Source organism: Marmota marmota, unplaced genomic scaffold (assembly GCF_001458135.2).
Source record: "Marmota marmota marmota unplaced genomic scaffold, marMar, whole genome shotgun sequence".
Taxonomy (NCBI): domain Eukaryota; kingdom Metazoa; phylum Chordata; class Mammalia; order Rodentia; family Sciuridae; genus Marmota; species Marmota marmota.
The window spans coordinates 9,043,604-9,060,806 of NW_026000020.1; the positions used below are offsets into that span (position 1 = coordinate 9,043,604).

The window sequence follows — 17,203 nt, forward strand, 5'->3', positions numbered from 1 at the left end:
GAGTGTCCAGCTCAGCAAGCCCCACACCGGTGGCCGTGCCTCAGAGATGGCCTTGTGACAGCTCACGGTCCTCCCTGGCCACCCTCAGTTACTCAAGGGACTCTGCAGTCTGCTGTATTTTGAGATGGCAGCAGAGACTGTGCCAGTGACAACCCAGTGGAGACTCAGCCACTGTGACGACTGGCGACACCGGGAGGAGTGGCGGGGGTGCCCATGCAGGTCAATCCAGGCCCCGAGTGACGCCCTTCCCAACTCCCAGCATGGCTGGCACAACCCAGGGAGTCCCTGGAGAAGTGTCCTGAGGAACACGGAGGGACAGTGTGTCCTTCAACACCAGCGCATGGCTTCCTTGCCCTCAGGTGCATGGAGGGTCCCAGGGACACCCCAAGTCCAGCAACAGGAGAAGCAGGTTACACTTGTCACACCTGCTGTTTTGTCGCAGTGGGGCCAGGACTGCTTGGTGACCTGTAACCACACATCCCTCTTCTGTCTCTTTTCTGACACAAAGAGGAACCGTGCAGCGTGGGAAAGGCTCTGAAAGAGGAAGCAGGAGTGGGCAGTCGGCACAGAATCGGGGTGGAAGGGACTCCACGGGTCCCTCGGATTCTGAGGCTTGATTCTTCCCAGGGAAGACTGTCACATACAGTCTGCCGTCCGTCCGTCCATCTGTCTCTCCCTCCTTGCTTGCCTGAGTCCACCCATGCAGGCACCTGCCCAGTGGCCCGGTCTACGGCCGCCAGACCTTCCCTCCAGCCTGGCAGCTGCTGGCCTGCCACTGTCGAGGGGGGCCGTCCTGCAGACCACCCCATGACTTTTATCCATTCCCAGTGCCTCGCTTCCCGCAGTGTGGCCATCTTGGAGGGAGAAACATGCCCGGTTGCCTCCCTTCACCCCACCCAGGCCTCTGGACGCTGCAGCGGCAACTGGGGGTGGACTGGCTGCTTTGTTGGGCAGGTGGTGCTGGGGGCCTTGGGGCTGTTTGGGACTCTGCCTGGAGGCCCTGCTTCCTTGATGCTGAGATAGCAGTCTGGCCACTTTTGAAGCCCTCCTCATGCTTCTAGAAGCCACTTCTTCTGAAGTGGCCTTGGCCTTGAGCTGGGAGATTTGATTACCAGACGTGTCACAATTTTGTGGAAACAAGAGTCCGAGCTCATCGTGAGGTCTGGGGTGACGGCAGGTCCTGCCTCCTAACTCCTCGGCCTTATTTATAACATGCCTCAACTTTCCAGGTCATTGAGGTTTCTGGACGCGTGAGCCCCAGACCTGCAGGGTGGCCCGCCCGGAGTAGCTGTCTTTCCTTGGTCCCTCTTGCACCCTCCAGAGCAGAGGAGATACCCGCCTGTCTGGCTGGCTCCTCCCTTCGAGGAGGGCAGGGGGCCGGGAGCACAGAGTGGGACTGGCTGGTCAGTGGGGTCTGAGGCTTCTGAGGGACAGGGCAGTGGCTGAGCCCCGCTGATAGTGTGCAGGAGGCTGGGGAGGGACCTCCTCTGCCTCAGGGTCATGGCTGCTGTAGACGCTGTGGCCAGGGGAGAGCCGCAGGAGCCCAGCCAGGGCTCCAAGGGCCTGGCCTCTCCAGACCCGATGCAGAACTGGTACCAGAGGTGAGATGGGCACTGGGAGGGGCTGGTGGGGGCCTGGGCCTGGGACCCCCACAGGGCAGAGTGGCACAATGGCTCCTCTAAGCTCACAAGTGGGAAGAGACCCCCACAGACAGACCTTCCAGAGGTCCCAGCAGTTCCCCTGTCAGGCGGAAACTGACAAGACACCCCACAGGGAGTCCCCACCTCTTCCTGCCTCCACAGGGGCCTCTGTCCTTCACCCCTGACCAAACCTGTTGACCCCCACACTGACAGCTGTGTGTCCTCACCCCTGGGAGTGGGGGAGCATGGCGTGTCCTCCATGGGAGTCAGCAGCATGGCTCCCTGCTCACATCTGGACCCCTGGGCACGTGCTCCGGCCTGCTTTCACACGCTTGGCCTGCCCTAGGACACTCTGGGCCCAAGGAGCCCTAGCCGGCTTCACTCACTTCCCCTTATTTCTGCCACTGCAGGGGTACCGGGCCTCTGATGGGTTCCCACTAGCAGGGTTGGGGACTCTGAGGGACCTCATGGGTGAATCCCAACATACCCTTCCCCCTCCAGGGTATTTGTCCATGCAGCCTGGCGCTGGGGAAGATCCAGTGCCTCAGCTTCCTCATGGACTGCACCCTGGCTGGTGGGGGGGCTGGAGCACAGGATACCTGAGGCCTGGGCAGAAGGGGCAGGCAGCTAAGCACCAACCGTCCGGTCTGCCTGGGTCCTCTGTAGCCTACCAGTCCCCTGCCTTCGAGGCACTGTCCTTTGAGCTGTGCTGGAGCGCCTGGTTTGCACTGGGTACCCACATGAGTTCCTGCGCTACTCCTACGACCCCTCCTTCCCCACCAGGTGAGGGAGCTTGGCCAGGTGGGAGGCTGTGGCCAGCCCTGGCACCCCCCCTCCCACAGTCCCCATGCCGTATCCCCAGGGGACTGGTGTTTGACGCACTCTATGGGAAGCTGCTGAAGGTGCATGGCCATGGGGACATGCTGGTGGCTGCCCATGGCTTCACCCTCCTCTCAGAGTAAGGGATGGGGTGGGGGTGGCTAGAGGTATAGAAGGGATGGCCAGGGCCTAGGCCACCCTCTGGGAGGTACCAGGAGGGAGCGTTGGCTGCACCCAGCCCCCTCCTCCCCAGGGCAGAGGTCTGAGCTTTGACCCCAGCAAGTTCATACAAAGGGATGACCGTCAGCGCTTCACGTCCACAACACGCTCTTCAACCTGCCCCGTGAGGGCTGCTGGGGGCGGGGGGCGTCCTTGCCAGCTCTGGCCTGAGGGCGGCTGCCTCACTTCCTGGGCCGGGACTGACTGGCTTCTCCGTCCCAGAAACCTATGGCTGCCTGGTGGACGATTTCGCTGGCTGCTCCCGATACACCAAATGCGTCCCCTGCCCTGCCCAGCCCTGGGGTGACCAGTAGGACACTGCTGCTGCCCAGCAGCCAAACCCCAAAGGGGGCCCCACAAGGGGCAGAGGCCCTTCTGAGGGCTTGGGGGACTCTGGGAGCTTAGGAGGAAGGCCCATGCAAGGGGCACCCAAGCCTGTGGCCTGTGCTGCCCCAGGGGAGCTCAGCAAAGTGGTCCCTTCAGAACGGCTGGGACGTAAGCCCAGTGCAGGGCCACTCAGGGTCAGTGTTGGTGGTCCCCTCGGGCCTGCTTACCAGCCTCCCCTGTCCTCTCTTGGCCTGTCCCAGCTGTGACACTGGCTATCAGCATGGGAACCTCTTCAGGTCCTTCCGAAGCCTCTTCCAGGATGTGACTGAAGCTATGAATAACGTCCACCAGTCGGTGAGTGGCCCAGCACCCCAGGACCTCTGCCTGCCTCCCTTGGCTTTCCTGGGCAACCTCGAGGCCCCCAGTCCCCGCCGCCTTTGCCCTCCTCCCACTGAGGACGGTGGCCTGGTCCCAGCCCCTCCTGCCCGGGGTGGAGACGGGCAGGCTGTATGGAAGCTCTGCGCCTCCTGCAGGGCTGTCTCAAAGAGAGGACCCTGGAGAAATACGTGGCGCAGGACGTGAGTGGCCACAGGTCTGGGGCTGCGGCTGCCCTCCGGCTTTTCCAGGGCGCAGGCTGCCCAACCCTGGTCATCTCCCTAGGGGTTACACGGAGCTCTGATCTGCTGCTGCTCTGGGTCCCCCGGCCTGGAGCCCACCTGCTCTGGGAGAGTGGGCTGTTCAGCTCCCGGGGGCTGAAACCCTAGAAAGGCGTCCGTCTTTGCCAGGCGCGGATCCCTGTCCTGCTCGGCAAGATAAAGGAGGTTGGGAAGGTGTTTTTGGCCACCAACGGCAGCTACCAGCACACGGATGTGAGTGTGCTGTCCCACTCCCGCTGGCACCTCGGGCCCGAGTCACGGCCTCGGAGGAATGAACAATCCCACCGTCTCTCACCCGTGGCTCCAGGAGGCCACAGTGGGGTGAGGGCAGAGGCAGGTGTAGCCCCCTGGCTCCGCCCAAGCTTGTGCCCTGACCACGGCCTGCCCCTGCCAGGCCATCACGACTTACCTGTTTGCTGCTGGTGAGGTGAGTATCCTGGGCTGGGCTGGGGGGGCTGGGTGAGGGAGGAGGGGCCAGGCCTCCCCTCTGTCCAGCCTCCTCCGAGTAGGGGCAGACAAGTGAGTGGTCACCTCCATGGCTGGCCTTGCTGGAGCTTCCTGGTGGGTGAGGGCAGGATTACTCTCAGCTTCCTGGGGGTCATAAAGAGGCAGTCAGGTGTTTGGGGAGGTCTTGGGGGGGTAGGGCAGGTGAGGTGAGAGTAAGGAGGGCCAGGGGAGGGGAACCAGTTCAAACCCTGGACACAGGTGTGGCTGGGCCTTGCTGTGTGTGTGTCTCTGTGTGTGACATGCCCCTGGGCCTCTCTTTTTGCTCTGTGAGGAGCCCTGGAGGCTAATCTAAGACCCCCACAATGCCCAGTGCCCACCTCCAAGGGCACCTGTTGGGCCCCCTCCTGAAGCCCAGCTTGGTTGGGGGTGCTGAGTAAGGGGAGATCTCCTGGTTCCTGGGCCCACAGATGTCTCATCTTGCCTGAGGCTGCCACGGGGGATTGGCAGGGTCCAGTTTCCCAGGCTGTGTGTGTCCCCTGTGTCTGCACATGCCTTGCCCCCTGCCCTGCCCCACAGGCTGAGGACCCAGCCAGGCCCTGGAGGTCCTGCTTCGACCAGATTGTGGTGGACACACAGAAGCCCTGCTTCTTTGCAGAGGGGATGGTCCTGAGACAGGTCAACACGATAATGGCAGGTGCTGAGGTCCTGTCTACCTTGACAGGTGGTTGGAGGGGAGACTGCCCACTCTTAGATGTGACCTGTATGTGTCCACTGCCCTCTGCTACCCTGTCTGTCCCTGAAGGCACGGAAGTACTTCAGGGCCCCACAGTATCCTTCCTCCCTCCACCTTGCCCCCGAGGCTGCTCCTGCCAGCTCTGCCCAGTCCTCTTGACCGGCACAGGGGCTGTGGTTCCTTGGCTCAGGCCCACCTCTGCCCTCTAGGACTCGGGGAAGCTCCACGTGGGCACTTACACTGGGCCCCCCCAGCACTGTGCTGCCCACTCTGGAGGTACAGCTCTCGCGGTGCCCATGTCCCGCAGGCACACCTTGGCCAGGGTCCATCTCCCAAGCTGCCTCAGCAGGGAAGGAGTTGTGTCCTCCCTCTGTGGGGCAGGCTCGTGAGACGTGGTGTGCGAGCTACTTGGGGTGCGGGGGAAGGACATCCTGTACATTGGGGACCACATCTCTGGGGACATCATCAAATCCAAGAAGCAGCAGGGCTGGCGGACTTGCCTGGTGGTTCCTGAGCTGTCCCGAGAGCTGGGCATCTGGGCCCGAGAGAAGGGTGAGCCACAGAGACCAGTACCAGCAGAGGGTGCTGGTCATCCACGCTGCCCAACCTCCTTCCCCCTTTTCCTCTGGGGGGTTGGTGGCGACCAGGAATCTTGTCCACTCTGTGGTTTTTGCAGGTGAATCTATTTAAAAACAAGGAAACAGACCAGAGAGGTAAAGCCGGTTGCTCAAGGTCACCCAGGTGGTGGGCGCCAAGCTGAGACTCACTCCTCATCTTCTTGCTCCAGATCCGTGGGGCTTTTCTGGGGCTGGGACTTCCTTCCTCACATGGCCCTCCCTCTGCCCGAGGCCTTTGGGTTTAGAAGGTACAGGCTTTCCCACCCAGGAAGTACTTGAAGTCACCCTGGGGCAGGGGTGCTGTGAGCAAGACAATGTTTGTTCTGTTGTTCTGAGCGTTGCTGGGTTTGAGTCATTGCCCTGTGACTTCATGAAGGTCACCTGACTCCCTGGATGTCTTGATCACCTGTCCTACGCAGCCTGTGTCATCCCTATTTTGCTCTGGGCAAAGTCTTAATCTGACTTAAGGGGTCATGATATTACAGGTGGGGGAGCAGAGACCCCTGGCTGGGGCCTGGCAGACCCCGCTGTCACTCACCCTATTGCTCCCTGTCTGGTTTTCAGAGAGGTCAGAGCGGCTGAAGAGCCTGGACACACACCTGCTGATCTGTACCAATAAGAGCTCTGGCCTCTCTGGGGGTGCGGGAGGCTGGGAGGAGAGGGGTGGAGAGCTAGGGTCCCATGCCCAGGCCTGGCAGTGAAGTGAGCCAAGGGCTCTGGAAAACCAACTGTGTTTCAGGCTGGGCTTCCCTAGTAGACTGGACTATGGGACCTGCTGACCCCTTGAGATACTCATCTTCTGAGACCTCTAGGCCTTTCCCAACCCACCCAGCATGGACTCACAAATGTGCACACCCCATCCCTGCACCCCCACTGGATGCCTGTGGGTATCCTTGCCCCTCCACAGCAGCCAGGGAGGTATGTTCCCCTCCTCCACGGGTCACATGGCCATCTCTGTACCAGGCATATGTATGGAAGCATCTGTGGGCTGCAAAACATCAACTCCATCAAGAAGGAGATTCAAGTAAGCGCTGGGTGGTGAGTGAGGGGGACCAGCCCAGTAGGGGAGGAGTCCCAGGAGCCCAATTGTCTGAGTCTCCTCAACCTTGTCCAGTGCCATCTGGCCTTGCTGTCCAGCGCGTCCCCTGCTGGCCAATACTGAAACGACAGTGGCGTGCTCTTGAGGAGGGCTCAGTCCACAGGCTTGTTTCTGCCCTCTGTCCTGCCATTTTCTCAGCCCCTTCTCTAGGAGGGCCTGCCTGCTGGGCTGGGTCTTCATGTGGCCACCTCCCCAGTTATGATCCAAGTCTGCTGTTGGCCAGAGATGGGGCGTGAGAAAACGTGATTTAGTACCAGTGAGCTGATGGGTCCTGGGAAAAGAGAAGGGAGGACATTGCCATGGCGTCATTGACTTACTCGTCACTAGAGCTGGGCAGTTCTCACAGCTCAGGCAAAGGAGTCAAGCGGCCCGGCAATCCCAGGCCCAGCTGGGACCAACAATGAGGGGTTTTGCAGGCACGAGACACACGAAGCATAGCCGTCTGCTCACCCCACAGTCTTAGGAGGTGGGCTGGCAGGGACTGTCATGTCATCCTTCCTTCACAGATGAGGAATCAGGGCACAGAGAGGGGGAGATAGGTGACCTTGGGGCCTGGGAGGCAATGTCCCAGCTAGTTCTCCAGGCCCCGAAAGCGGGGCCCAGTTGTGCAGTGGGGGGCTGCTGGGGGGCCCTGGGGCTGGACAGGGGGGCCTGCCCAAGTTCTTATTGTCTGGCTGTGGGTTCAGTCCTGGGTGACCACTTTCCGGGACCAGGCAGGTCACTGAGAGGGAAGCCTAGAGTGAGGCCAGTCACAAAGTACGGAGCTCCCCATTCCAAAAATGTGCTGTCTGTGGGATTACAGCCTTGAGCTCTTTCTCTGCAGGTGGACACAGGCCTGGGTCCTCAAGGAGGAGAGGGTGAGAGAGGGCCTGGTCTGAGCAGGGGTGCTTGCCCTGAGGGTGGGCACCCAGTGCCATGGGGGTGCAGGTCAAGGTGGGCTGGGGTCTTCATTCATGTGCTGCCTCTGGCCAGAGGTTCACCCGGAGCTGGACCTGTGCTAGGGCACCATGGGCAGCCTGTTCCGCTCTGGCTTCCGCCCTGGCTTCCGCCCGACCCTCTTCTCCAGCCAGCTGATGCGCGACGCGGACCTCTACACTGCTACCTGCCTCAATGTCCTGCGGTTCCCACTCAACTTGCTGTTTAGGGCCGTCCTGGAACTGGTAGGTCTCTGCCGAATCTTCCCGGTCCTCCTGGGAAGAACCCATTGGTCCCCAGCCCTGCCATGAATGTGCAAGTTTCCCCAGACTCAGTCCCCATCTTTCAGACATAAGGGGTTCAAAACCTTGCAGATATCTGTTTGCAACTAAAAAAACAAAAAACAAAACAAAACACAAGATTTAAGTTTGCCTAGAAGTTGACTCTGCTGGGGACACTCCTCCTCAGGCCCAACCTCAACCCCTGCTTTAAATGGAGACCCACCTCCTCACCAGTCCCTTGGTAATAATGCGGCCAGTCACAGGGAGGAAGATCTGCTTCCACCTCCGGAAGCACAGGGTGGCCTCCAAGGAGCAGGCAGCAGGTGGTACAGTAGAGGCTGCAACTCCCCCGACCACCCCCAGACCAAGCATGCCCCTGGGCTAAACTCCGGGTGGCTAGCGGCAGCGGGCAGGAGCTGAGCAGTGAGGGGCTTCCCTGGAGCGCACACATGTCAGTCTCCCAACCAGCCATCATGCTTCCCTCTTCTGAGATGCAGAGTCTGTGGCTAAGGATCTGGACTGCAGAGTGGTCTTCAGGATTTCCTATCCCTTCTTTCCCCAGTTGCCTTCCAGATGTTTAAGAGGGGACCATTTACTGGCAATTGGCTATATTTCCTGCCCTGGGCTGGGTACTCTTCAAAGATTCTGCTCAATATATCCCAGCAGCTGGGTGCAGTGGAGCACACCTGTAATCCCAGCGGCCCGGGAGTCTGAGACAGGAGGATCATGAGTTCAAAGCCAGCCTCAGCAAAAGGGAGGCGCTAAGCAACTATGAGACCCTATCTCTAAATACAATACAAAATAGGGCTGGGGATGTGGCTCTGTGGCTGAGTGCCTCTGAGTTCAATCCATAGCAACCCCTGCCCCCAAATCCCGGCAAAGAGAGTCTTATCATCCTCATTATACCACTGGTGAAATCAAAGAGCAGAAGATCTACAACACTTGCTATCACCCTGAGAGACCACAGGGCTTGGATTTGAACCCAGGGCTGTCCAACTCTTCTGTCCCCTGCACTGGGCTGTGTCTCCCAGAAGGGCTGGGCTGGAGGGCTCCCACTGGCAACACAGGGTTGGGGGTTCCCAGGTGTAACCACCTGTGCTGTTAGCATAAGTAGAGACCAGAGAGGAGAAGAAAGGGCGCCCCAAGTGGCCAGGTGAGTCATCTAAAGAACTCTGACCTTGATGGTGCTGGCTTGAAATAGTCAGGTTCAGTGGTCGGAACCCTCCTCCCCCTGCTGACCCTCCTGGGCTCCTTCTGCAGCTGTGGGCTGGGGACTCTGCATACCTGAGGAATCCTGGGCACCTTCCCACCAAGGGAGTTGCTCCATCTCCACCTGTGTTTGTCCCTACAGATGCCTCATGAGACCATCATGGAGCAAGAACAGGCCAGTCTGGACCCGGCCTCCTGCTTGCTCTCCTGTAGGCAGAGGGTGAGTGGCCGGGAGTGGTGGAGAGAGCTGCCTTGCTGGGCTGAGGACCTCAGAGGCCTGGGGCTACCAAGGGCTGGAGCATTGAGAAATCTACAGGGGCTTTTTTTTTGGTTTTCAACTGGAGTCATTCTTGAATACTTGTGTAGAAATACATATTATTATAAATGGATTTTCTTTTCATTTCATTTATTATAGCTAGAGCATTAAATTGATAATTTGAAATTGTGGAGATAATTATTTATGAATTTCAATTTAGACTAGAAAAGGGGGAAATTTAAATACTGACTTTCAAAATGGGGCATCAGGACGACAGGCCACAGGTTCTGCCCAACAGGGCCGAGCTGCTATTGGTGCCCTGCACCTCTGCAGACAGCTGCTGGCCCATCCCCCCACAAACCTTTCCCTCAGGTGCTCCAGGCGGCCTTTGGGGACAGGGAGGACCCGTATTTCAGATCATTTGATGTATGGGCCGAGACAACCGCTATCATGAGGGGCAGTCGTGGTCCCGAACCCTGTGCAGGGTCCTTGCTGCCAGCCCAGCTGTCCAGCTTGATTTTTAAGATGTCACCTTTAAGCTGGGCGGTACCCGGCTTAAAGGTGACATCTTAAAAAATGTGTTCTCTCACCCGCGTGTTTCGATCGCTCCCTGCTGGCCAGAAGGCAGAGAGGCATGGAGAGAGGTCTGGGGAGCGGTATCCTGCCCTGCCCAAGCCCAGCCCAGCGCATGCGCTCTGTAATCAGGGTGTCAAAAGCTCTCCAGACCCGCTCCCGGCTGCCAGTCCCGAGCTCTCGGGCGGTGGGAGCGCGGGCTGCGGTCCCTCCGGCCCCTTAGCCCTGGCTGGGGCCACTGGGCGGAAAGGTCCACGGCCGCTCTCTTCCTCCTGCCAGGCTGCAGGCCAAGAGGGCGCCGCGGACCGGCGGGCGGCGACGGCGACCCCGTCCTGGACTAGGGCTTGAGCTGCTGTCCAGATAGCCGGGAGTCACAGCGGGAGGGGCAGTTGGTTGAAGCCTCCCCACGGGCAGTTTTAGACCGTGGAGACCTGTCTGGCTCAGCCCTGAGCTGCGGGGCCCGGCCAGCGTCTTTATTTCTTTTTAAAAATACTGTCTCTATCACTTCGATTGTCACATAATGAGAATAAAACCGGACTGGCTGAAGATTGCCTCCGTGACCTTCCCCCAGCCCCGGTCCAGACGGCCGGTTCGCGGTGCCTGCGTCTGGAAACGCGGAGGAGCCCTGACTGCTTCACTGCTCTGTGCCCTTCACTAGTTCACTTCGCTCCTACTGTGGCTCTGTCCCGGGTGCTGTGGGCTGCGTCCCCTGAGGCTCAGCATGGACCTCCGTGTTGGGAACCGCAGGGCGCACCTCGAGGCGGGGGCGGGGGGGTGCGTCTCGTGCTGCTGTTCCCTAGTCTCTCTTGCTGCGGTCGGCAGCAGCGGGTGCGCTGGCATGTCTGAGGAGAGCAGGCCAGCGCCGGGTGTCCCCTCTGAGCAGGTCCTGTGCATTAAGAGGGGTGCAGGTCTGGCGGGCCAAAGTTCTGTGGCCAGGACCAGACGGCTCTGGCCTTGTGTCTTCAAACACGAGATCCTCTTGGGGGGCTGGAGGAGGGCATTTGAGCAGGAACATTGCACAGCTCCCAGTTCAGGTCTTTCCTGAAGTGTCGTCCAGGAGCCAATACTACGAAAATCCACCCTTAGAATTCCTGCCCTGAGTAGAGGGAATACAGAAGAGGACTGAGGGATAGTCAGCAGATGAGACTTGGGGGACAGGGAGGGAGGGGGAGAGAGAAGGGAAGAGAAGGAATAAGGAGGAGGAGGGGGAGAGGAGAGGAGGAGAAAGAAGGAGAACTGAGGCAGGAGGCTAGAGGAGGGGAGGGTCCCTGCCTCTCTTGGGCTATACCTGCTCTCCCCTGGCCCAGTAACCTCTTTCTCAGGACTTGACTGTTTACATTTGTGAATTTGAGTCCCCACTAGACTCCTGGGGTCAGGCCCTTCTGGCTCACCACTTATCACTGCTGCACATTTTCTTGAATGAAGAAGTACCTAGTTCACCACTAGGAGTCTGCTTGGAGAACTGTGGGAAGGGGTGGGGGAAGTTCAAGGAGCTCTGGCTTAGAATTCTCAGCTCCTGGGAACCTGTCTGGGACAAGAGAGGGCGGGAGAGTGGGACAGGCACTTCCATGTGGGGCCACTCATTTAATGGAGGTTTTCTTTATGAAATCTGATGTCACATTTATATCCCGTTTTTCTATCCCTTAGTTAATAAGGTGTGTGTGGCTTCCCCATTTCTGGAAGGATTTTTAACAGGCCACCTGATACACAATTCCAAGCTATATTTTAAGATGACTGGGGACATGTGACCAAGTGTTGGCCCCTCCATTGCAGCAGAAATGATGTGTCTGGCTTCCAAGTTGTGGCCTTAGGAGAGGTGCATCTTCCCCCTCCTTTCTCCCCACTCCATGCCTGAGAGTGGAGCTGGTAGGCAGCCACTTCTGGCCATATGGACTGGTTGCATCCTAGGGAGGGCAGAGCCACAGGACATGTGACCCAGCCTGGCACTGCAGCCCTGACTGCATCACTCCTGCTGCTGCTGGGAGGTGCATTTCCACAGGGGGCCGGCTTCAGCAGCCGAACCAGTGTACAATTCCAACCTTAAGTTCCCAGGAGTCTGGGAGTGACTCTGGGTCATGATCCCATGGTAGGAGGTGACCGGGCCACTGCATGACTCCTGCTTGGCCAAAGGGGAGTAGTGACGGTCTCTCAGATCTCCATGCCCCATTGCCCATTCTCACGTCCTTACCCAGGAGCTAAAAGCTCTGGACTTAGCAGCCTCAAGTTTGAAGTCATCACCCTGGCGTTCAGTGTCTGGCTAGTTTCCCTCTCTGTCACCAAGGTGTTGAGAGAATGTGGAGACATCCGTGGAGTGTGTAAGGTGTGTGTATGTGTGGTCTTTAGTCAGGAGTTTTCATTGTCACCTAATGAAAAATTAGACTAAATGGAATGGTCTTAAGAAAAAAGGGGATTTATTGGCTTGTGTAAAAGAAAAATGCAGGGTCCCCAGTTCCAGGAACAGTCAGCCAATTTATGTCATTGACAAGCTCGCTCTCCGGCTCGCCGTTGACCCTGTGTGGAAGCTAGTTATTTTCCGGCAGGTTTTGTCCCGTCATGTGGTCGTCAGATGGCTAATCCCAATTTAAGGCTATCATCTTGTCGGCACCTCTACCAAGGATCCTTTCCATCGAATGCCAGGGACATGAGGCCTCACGGGTTCTCTCTAGACCTGCCGACCTCCAGTCCATGCTCCTGGCTGGGGAGATGTGGGCTCTGGCTGTCCAGGCTCGGTCACATGCCCCCCGTGACCACAGCCCCTTCCTCTGAAAATGCCTGGCCTGTGTGGGAGATGGTCCTGAGGGAGCCAGTGCTCTCATGAGGAGCAGCTTAGGGCGGGTAGACTCAGTGCCCGCCGTGCAGGATGCTAACAGGAGGGCTGCCGCACACCTCCTGGTGTCTTCGTGGTCACTCTGAATGGCAGTGCTGCCCATAACCATCCTGATCATCACCTTTTAGAATTCACTTTACACTCATCTCTTCTAAACTACCACCCTAGACAACACGAGACTGGCACTCAGCACAGGCACACATTCCCATGAGCCACTCCCCATGACCCTCCCCAATGAGCAGCCGAGAGCAAGGTGCCGTCCCCTGCGGCTGCTGAGGCACCAGCCATCTCCACATCCTTTGGTAGAAGATGACCCTGTCTGGTCAGGCTGTTCAGTCTCCAACCTGTCACGTTGGGATCTGGACCCTATTAGATGCCAACAGTTCCACCTACACTGCCAGTGAGCACCAGGGAGGGGTAAGGGACATCTTGCGAGGAGCTGGCAGTGAAGAGGGAGCCGCTTTTCTGAAATGAGCTTTAATAGCAAGACCGTGCTTCTGAGGAGACGCGAAACCAGCAGGCAGGCAGCGGGTCCCTGGCAGCGAGGACAAACCTTCTAGGAGCCACACATGAAGAATGGCACCAGCAAGCAGGCTCCTCAGACTCCGAGAGCCCAGAGGCTTGGGGCATTCCACTCCTCTGGGCCCTGTGCAGGTCTGTGTGCCTGGACACCCGCTGAGCGTTCCTGGCCTCACAGGCACAGCCACATGTCGTGAGGTCAGCCAGGCCAGGCTGCGGGGTTCCTGAACCTCAGTGGTGGTGACGATCCACCTCTCACTGAAAGCCAGTCTGATGGCATGGGGTTTCACGGCCCAGTTTACACACCTGACCTCAGAGAGAGGTCTGCTTCCCTCCAATGAAGAAACCCAGTCCTGCTGAGGCTGACGGTCAGCCCCTTGGTCAGGGCAGGTTCTCCAGGGCAGCAAATGTCCACCTCCCCCCCCCAGGCCAGCTGAGTGGGTGTTCCCCAGATCACCTCCAGTCTTCCTCCCAAGCCTCCATCCGTTTTCTACAATAAATAAGATTAATAAATAAGCAAGAACAAACAATTTCATTTTTTTGTTAGAGATAATTAAATATCAAGAAAGCTAAAATTTAAAACGCACCGATAGGTTTTTCTATACATTATATTTACATAATGACTCTGATTCTACTTTCCCCAGGTCAGTTGCCCAGGGGAAGAAAAAGCAAATTGTACAGTCTCTCTGGAATTGTACACTGCCTCCTCCAGCCAGCTGTCCACGGCAGAGCAAAAGCTGAGTGCAGAAATAAGTGCCCCCCACCCCACCGTTTTCACTTGAAGCATCTGAAGAACAAATGCAAAATTAGGTTTGGGTATAAAAAGCTAGATGTCCACTCACCCAGGACTGTGCTTTATTTGAGGAGACCTGGCACAGAAAGGACAAGAACTGCCCTCAGCCGCAGGAACAGGTGGGGAAGTGGAGGCTCACTCACAGAGGCCTCTTAGGGTCTCTAAGCACAGGTACAGCGTCCTGTGTTAAATTCATCTGCAGCATCAGGGGACCCGGCTGTCCAGTCTGGCCAGCAAGCTTCAAAGCTCAGTTTCCACCTGCAAGAACTTGCCCTCCCTGCTAAGGTGGACGCCAAAGGGCAAGTCCACCACACTGTGGCATTGACCTTTGAGATAAAAGTAACTACAAGGGTTAAAGTAGACTGGTAAAGTGCAAACTTTTTCCACACTTGTATTCCTCAGTCTGGCTGGGCACAAATCACGAGCCACTCAAGCAGGAACAAACTTTATTTCCGAACTCCCCCAAACGCCACCTACGCGGTCCTTCCAGCGACACCACACACCAACCGGAACTCCCTCCACTGGAACCTCACCAACCAACGTGAACTCCCTAGAAATCCTCCCGAGAACTCCAAAGTAGCGAGTGCCCGAGGCAGACAGCAGGGGTCTATATACAATTGAATACACAGCCTGTTTCAATCCAGCATCATCTTAATGGCTCACCTCTCAACCATTACTTCTGGCAAAATGCCAGGGGCCATTCCGACTCGGCTGTGGCTCTCAACATCTCCCCCCTTCTGTTTAATTAAACAACAAGCATGTGGCTTAGGGACCATGCCTGTCTTAGGTTGTCCAATACTACATATGGTCCTTACCCATCATCATGAGCTGACCTCAAGGTGTCAGCCTCCTGTCTTAGGTTGGTACCATTGCAATTGGATCTTACCCATCATTGACTACTGGTCCAGCATACAGCCATACTTGTGGATAGGCCTTTGCACCAGTGGAGGGGGGGCGAGGTTCTTTGCCTCACCTCTGTTGGCCCCCAAATTTGGCCTTTGCACCAGTGGGGGGGTGAGGTTCTTTGCCTTACCTCTGTTGGCCCCCAAATTTGGCCTTTGCACCAGTAGGGGGGTGAGGTTCTTTGCCTCACCTCTGTTGGCCCCCAAATTTGGTCTTTGCACCAGCAAAAGGGAGGAGGATGCACAATGCCACGACACCAAGCCAATTGACGGCTCCTTTTGGAAAAATTGTACCATCGATGACATCATCAGCAAAGATACCCCAGTACTACCACAATTTGCTGCACCAACAGATAGTTCACAATGCATACAAGTGATACATAGTCCAGGCAAGTTCTGCAAGCAGTTAAAAGCAGAGGAATCTATTAATATGTCCATTTCCTACCAAAGTAAATCGACTCCTTGATTGAGCATCACTTGTTGAGTTACATTATTCATTGATGTATCAGTTTATACTGTTTGTTGTGATAGCTATTGCAGAAGCTGTAGTTTGGTTTTATCTTTGTCTTCACCAGCACTGGGATGAAGATAGGAATTCTGGCAATGATGGCTAAAAAAAAATTATGTAACATTCCAGCAGGCACTAAGAAAACAATTTTCTGAACAATTTACATTATCCTGAAGAGAACTATTAAATATAATGAAAAGGAAAGGTGAAAGTAAACAAACAGATCTGTTAACCTCCTTTTTTGTTCACATATTAAAACAATCCTCAACAGCTGTTTACTCAATTTAAATTAAACCATTTAAATCACGTGAATAATAAAAAATATTTGGATCCATTTTTTCACAAGCACTCCTCATATATGATATATGGACATACACACACACAGACATACAACACAAAACACAAGTGTGCACACATAACATACAACACATAAGACAATAGTAAAGGCCTTGTAGCTTTTCACAGGTGAAATCTCCATGCAATGTTTAAAATCTCCACAGTCAAAAAATAGAACTGATCAGAAAAACATTAACCTAGGTCTGTATGAGCTCAAAAAATAAAATAGAACTTTATGATGTGGGAAAGGGCAATAATAAAATAGATATTGAAAAAAAGGCATCCTGGTTACCACCTGGGTGTGACTCTTCTTTTGATATCCCATCCTTTTTCCTGTAACTTGCATAATGGGTCTGAAGGTATTCCCACAAGCAAGCCCATGGTTTTTTACATTTGAAATAGGCTTTAATGGTGTTCATTATTCATTAGCCTCCAGGTGTGGGAGAACCACTGTTGCAGATGTAAGGATATCAGCTGTTATGGATTTGAGCCAAGTCATCTTCTTTTTGGTCTGTAGAAATCGCTTTAGTTAATCTCTCTGGAATCCAAATCGGCTGCTGTTTTCCCTGTGGAAACACACAAACAGACCCCCGACTCCAGACAATCACTGGGTCAGGACCTTTCCATTGTCCTGTTAAAATATCCTTCCAAAGTACCTTGGGCTTATGTACATTTTTTGGACACATATGCCTTTCCGTAGCACTAAGCCCTGATGAATCCAAATTTAAAAAGTTTAGNAAACAATCTTTAATATCTATAACTAAAACATACCAGGTTTTTGGCAAAGCAGACAATTGAGGTATCCCCGATTGAGCAGGTCCCATAATAACCATCTCATTATTAATGGCTCTTAATTCTTGCAATAATCTCCATTTACCAGATTTCTTTTTGATGACAAAAATGGGAGTATTATGGGGAGATATGGAAGGTTGTATATGTCCCTCCGCTAATTTTGTTTGATCAGGTCATGGGCTGCTTGTATCTTTTCTTTAGTCAGGGGCCACTGAGGAACCCATACTGGTCTTTGTGATTTCCAAGTACTTTTTATTGTCTCAGTGACCCCTCCTGAAAACCCAATCCATGTCTATCTATTTCTTGATCTATTTGTATTGGTGCTGCTATACCTTGTTCTTGTTCTCCTAATCTTTTTCCTTTCCTAAAACCTTGTCTAGCCATAATAGTAGGCACATTTGGATTGATGTTATTTGTTAATGTTAGTCCTAATTGATCTAGGACATCTTGTCCCCATAAATTTATAGGAAGATGATCCAATACATATGGCTGTATAGTTCCTTCACATCCTTCAGGATCCTTCCAATCTAATACCATTGCACTTCTATGGGGATTAGTCACCACTCCTAGGCCTCGAAGTGTTTGAGTGGCTTGTTGTAACGGCCAATGTTTTGGCCATTCTTGACGAGAGATGATGCTAAGGTCTGCACCTGTATCCAGTAGCCTATTAAATTCATGTCCTTGAATATTTAGTTTTAGCATGGGGTGAGGATCTAAATTTAAAGAAAGCATAGC

The 17,203-nt window shown here is 55.2% G+C and overlaps 1 protein-coding gene across 1 annotated transcript; it reads left to right on the forward strand.

Annotated features, from left to right (window-relative positions):
• Positions 1-1,500: 1,500 nt before the first annotated feature.
• Nt5dc4 (5'-nucleotidase domain containing 4) lies at positions 1,501-10,155 on the forward strand. Its single transcript, XM_048810408.1, is given in 21 exon segments — positions 1,501-1,601; positions 2,159-2,214; positions 2,307-2,345; positions 2,348-2,423; positions 2,503-2,598; positions 2,682-2,770; positions 2,773-2,802; positions 2,901-2,952; positions 3,266-3,359; positions 3,539-3,583; positions 3,791-3,874; positions 4,056-4,088; positions 4,685-4,810; positions 5,051-5,117; positions 5,223-5,393; positions 6,023-6,026; positions 7,381-7,414; positions 7,559-7,717; positions 7,971-8,079; positions 9,043-9,199; positions 10,071-10,155. Coding segments are annotated over 21 exon segments (1,707 nt in total).
• The last annotated feature ends 7,048 nt before the right edge of the window (positions 10,156-17,203 follow it).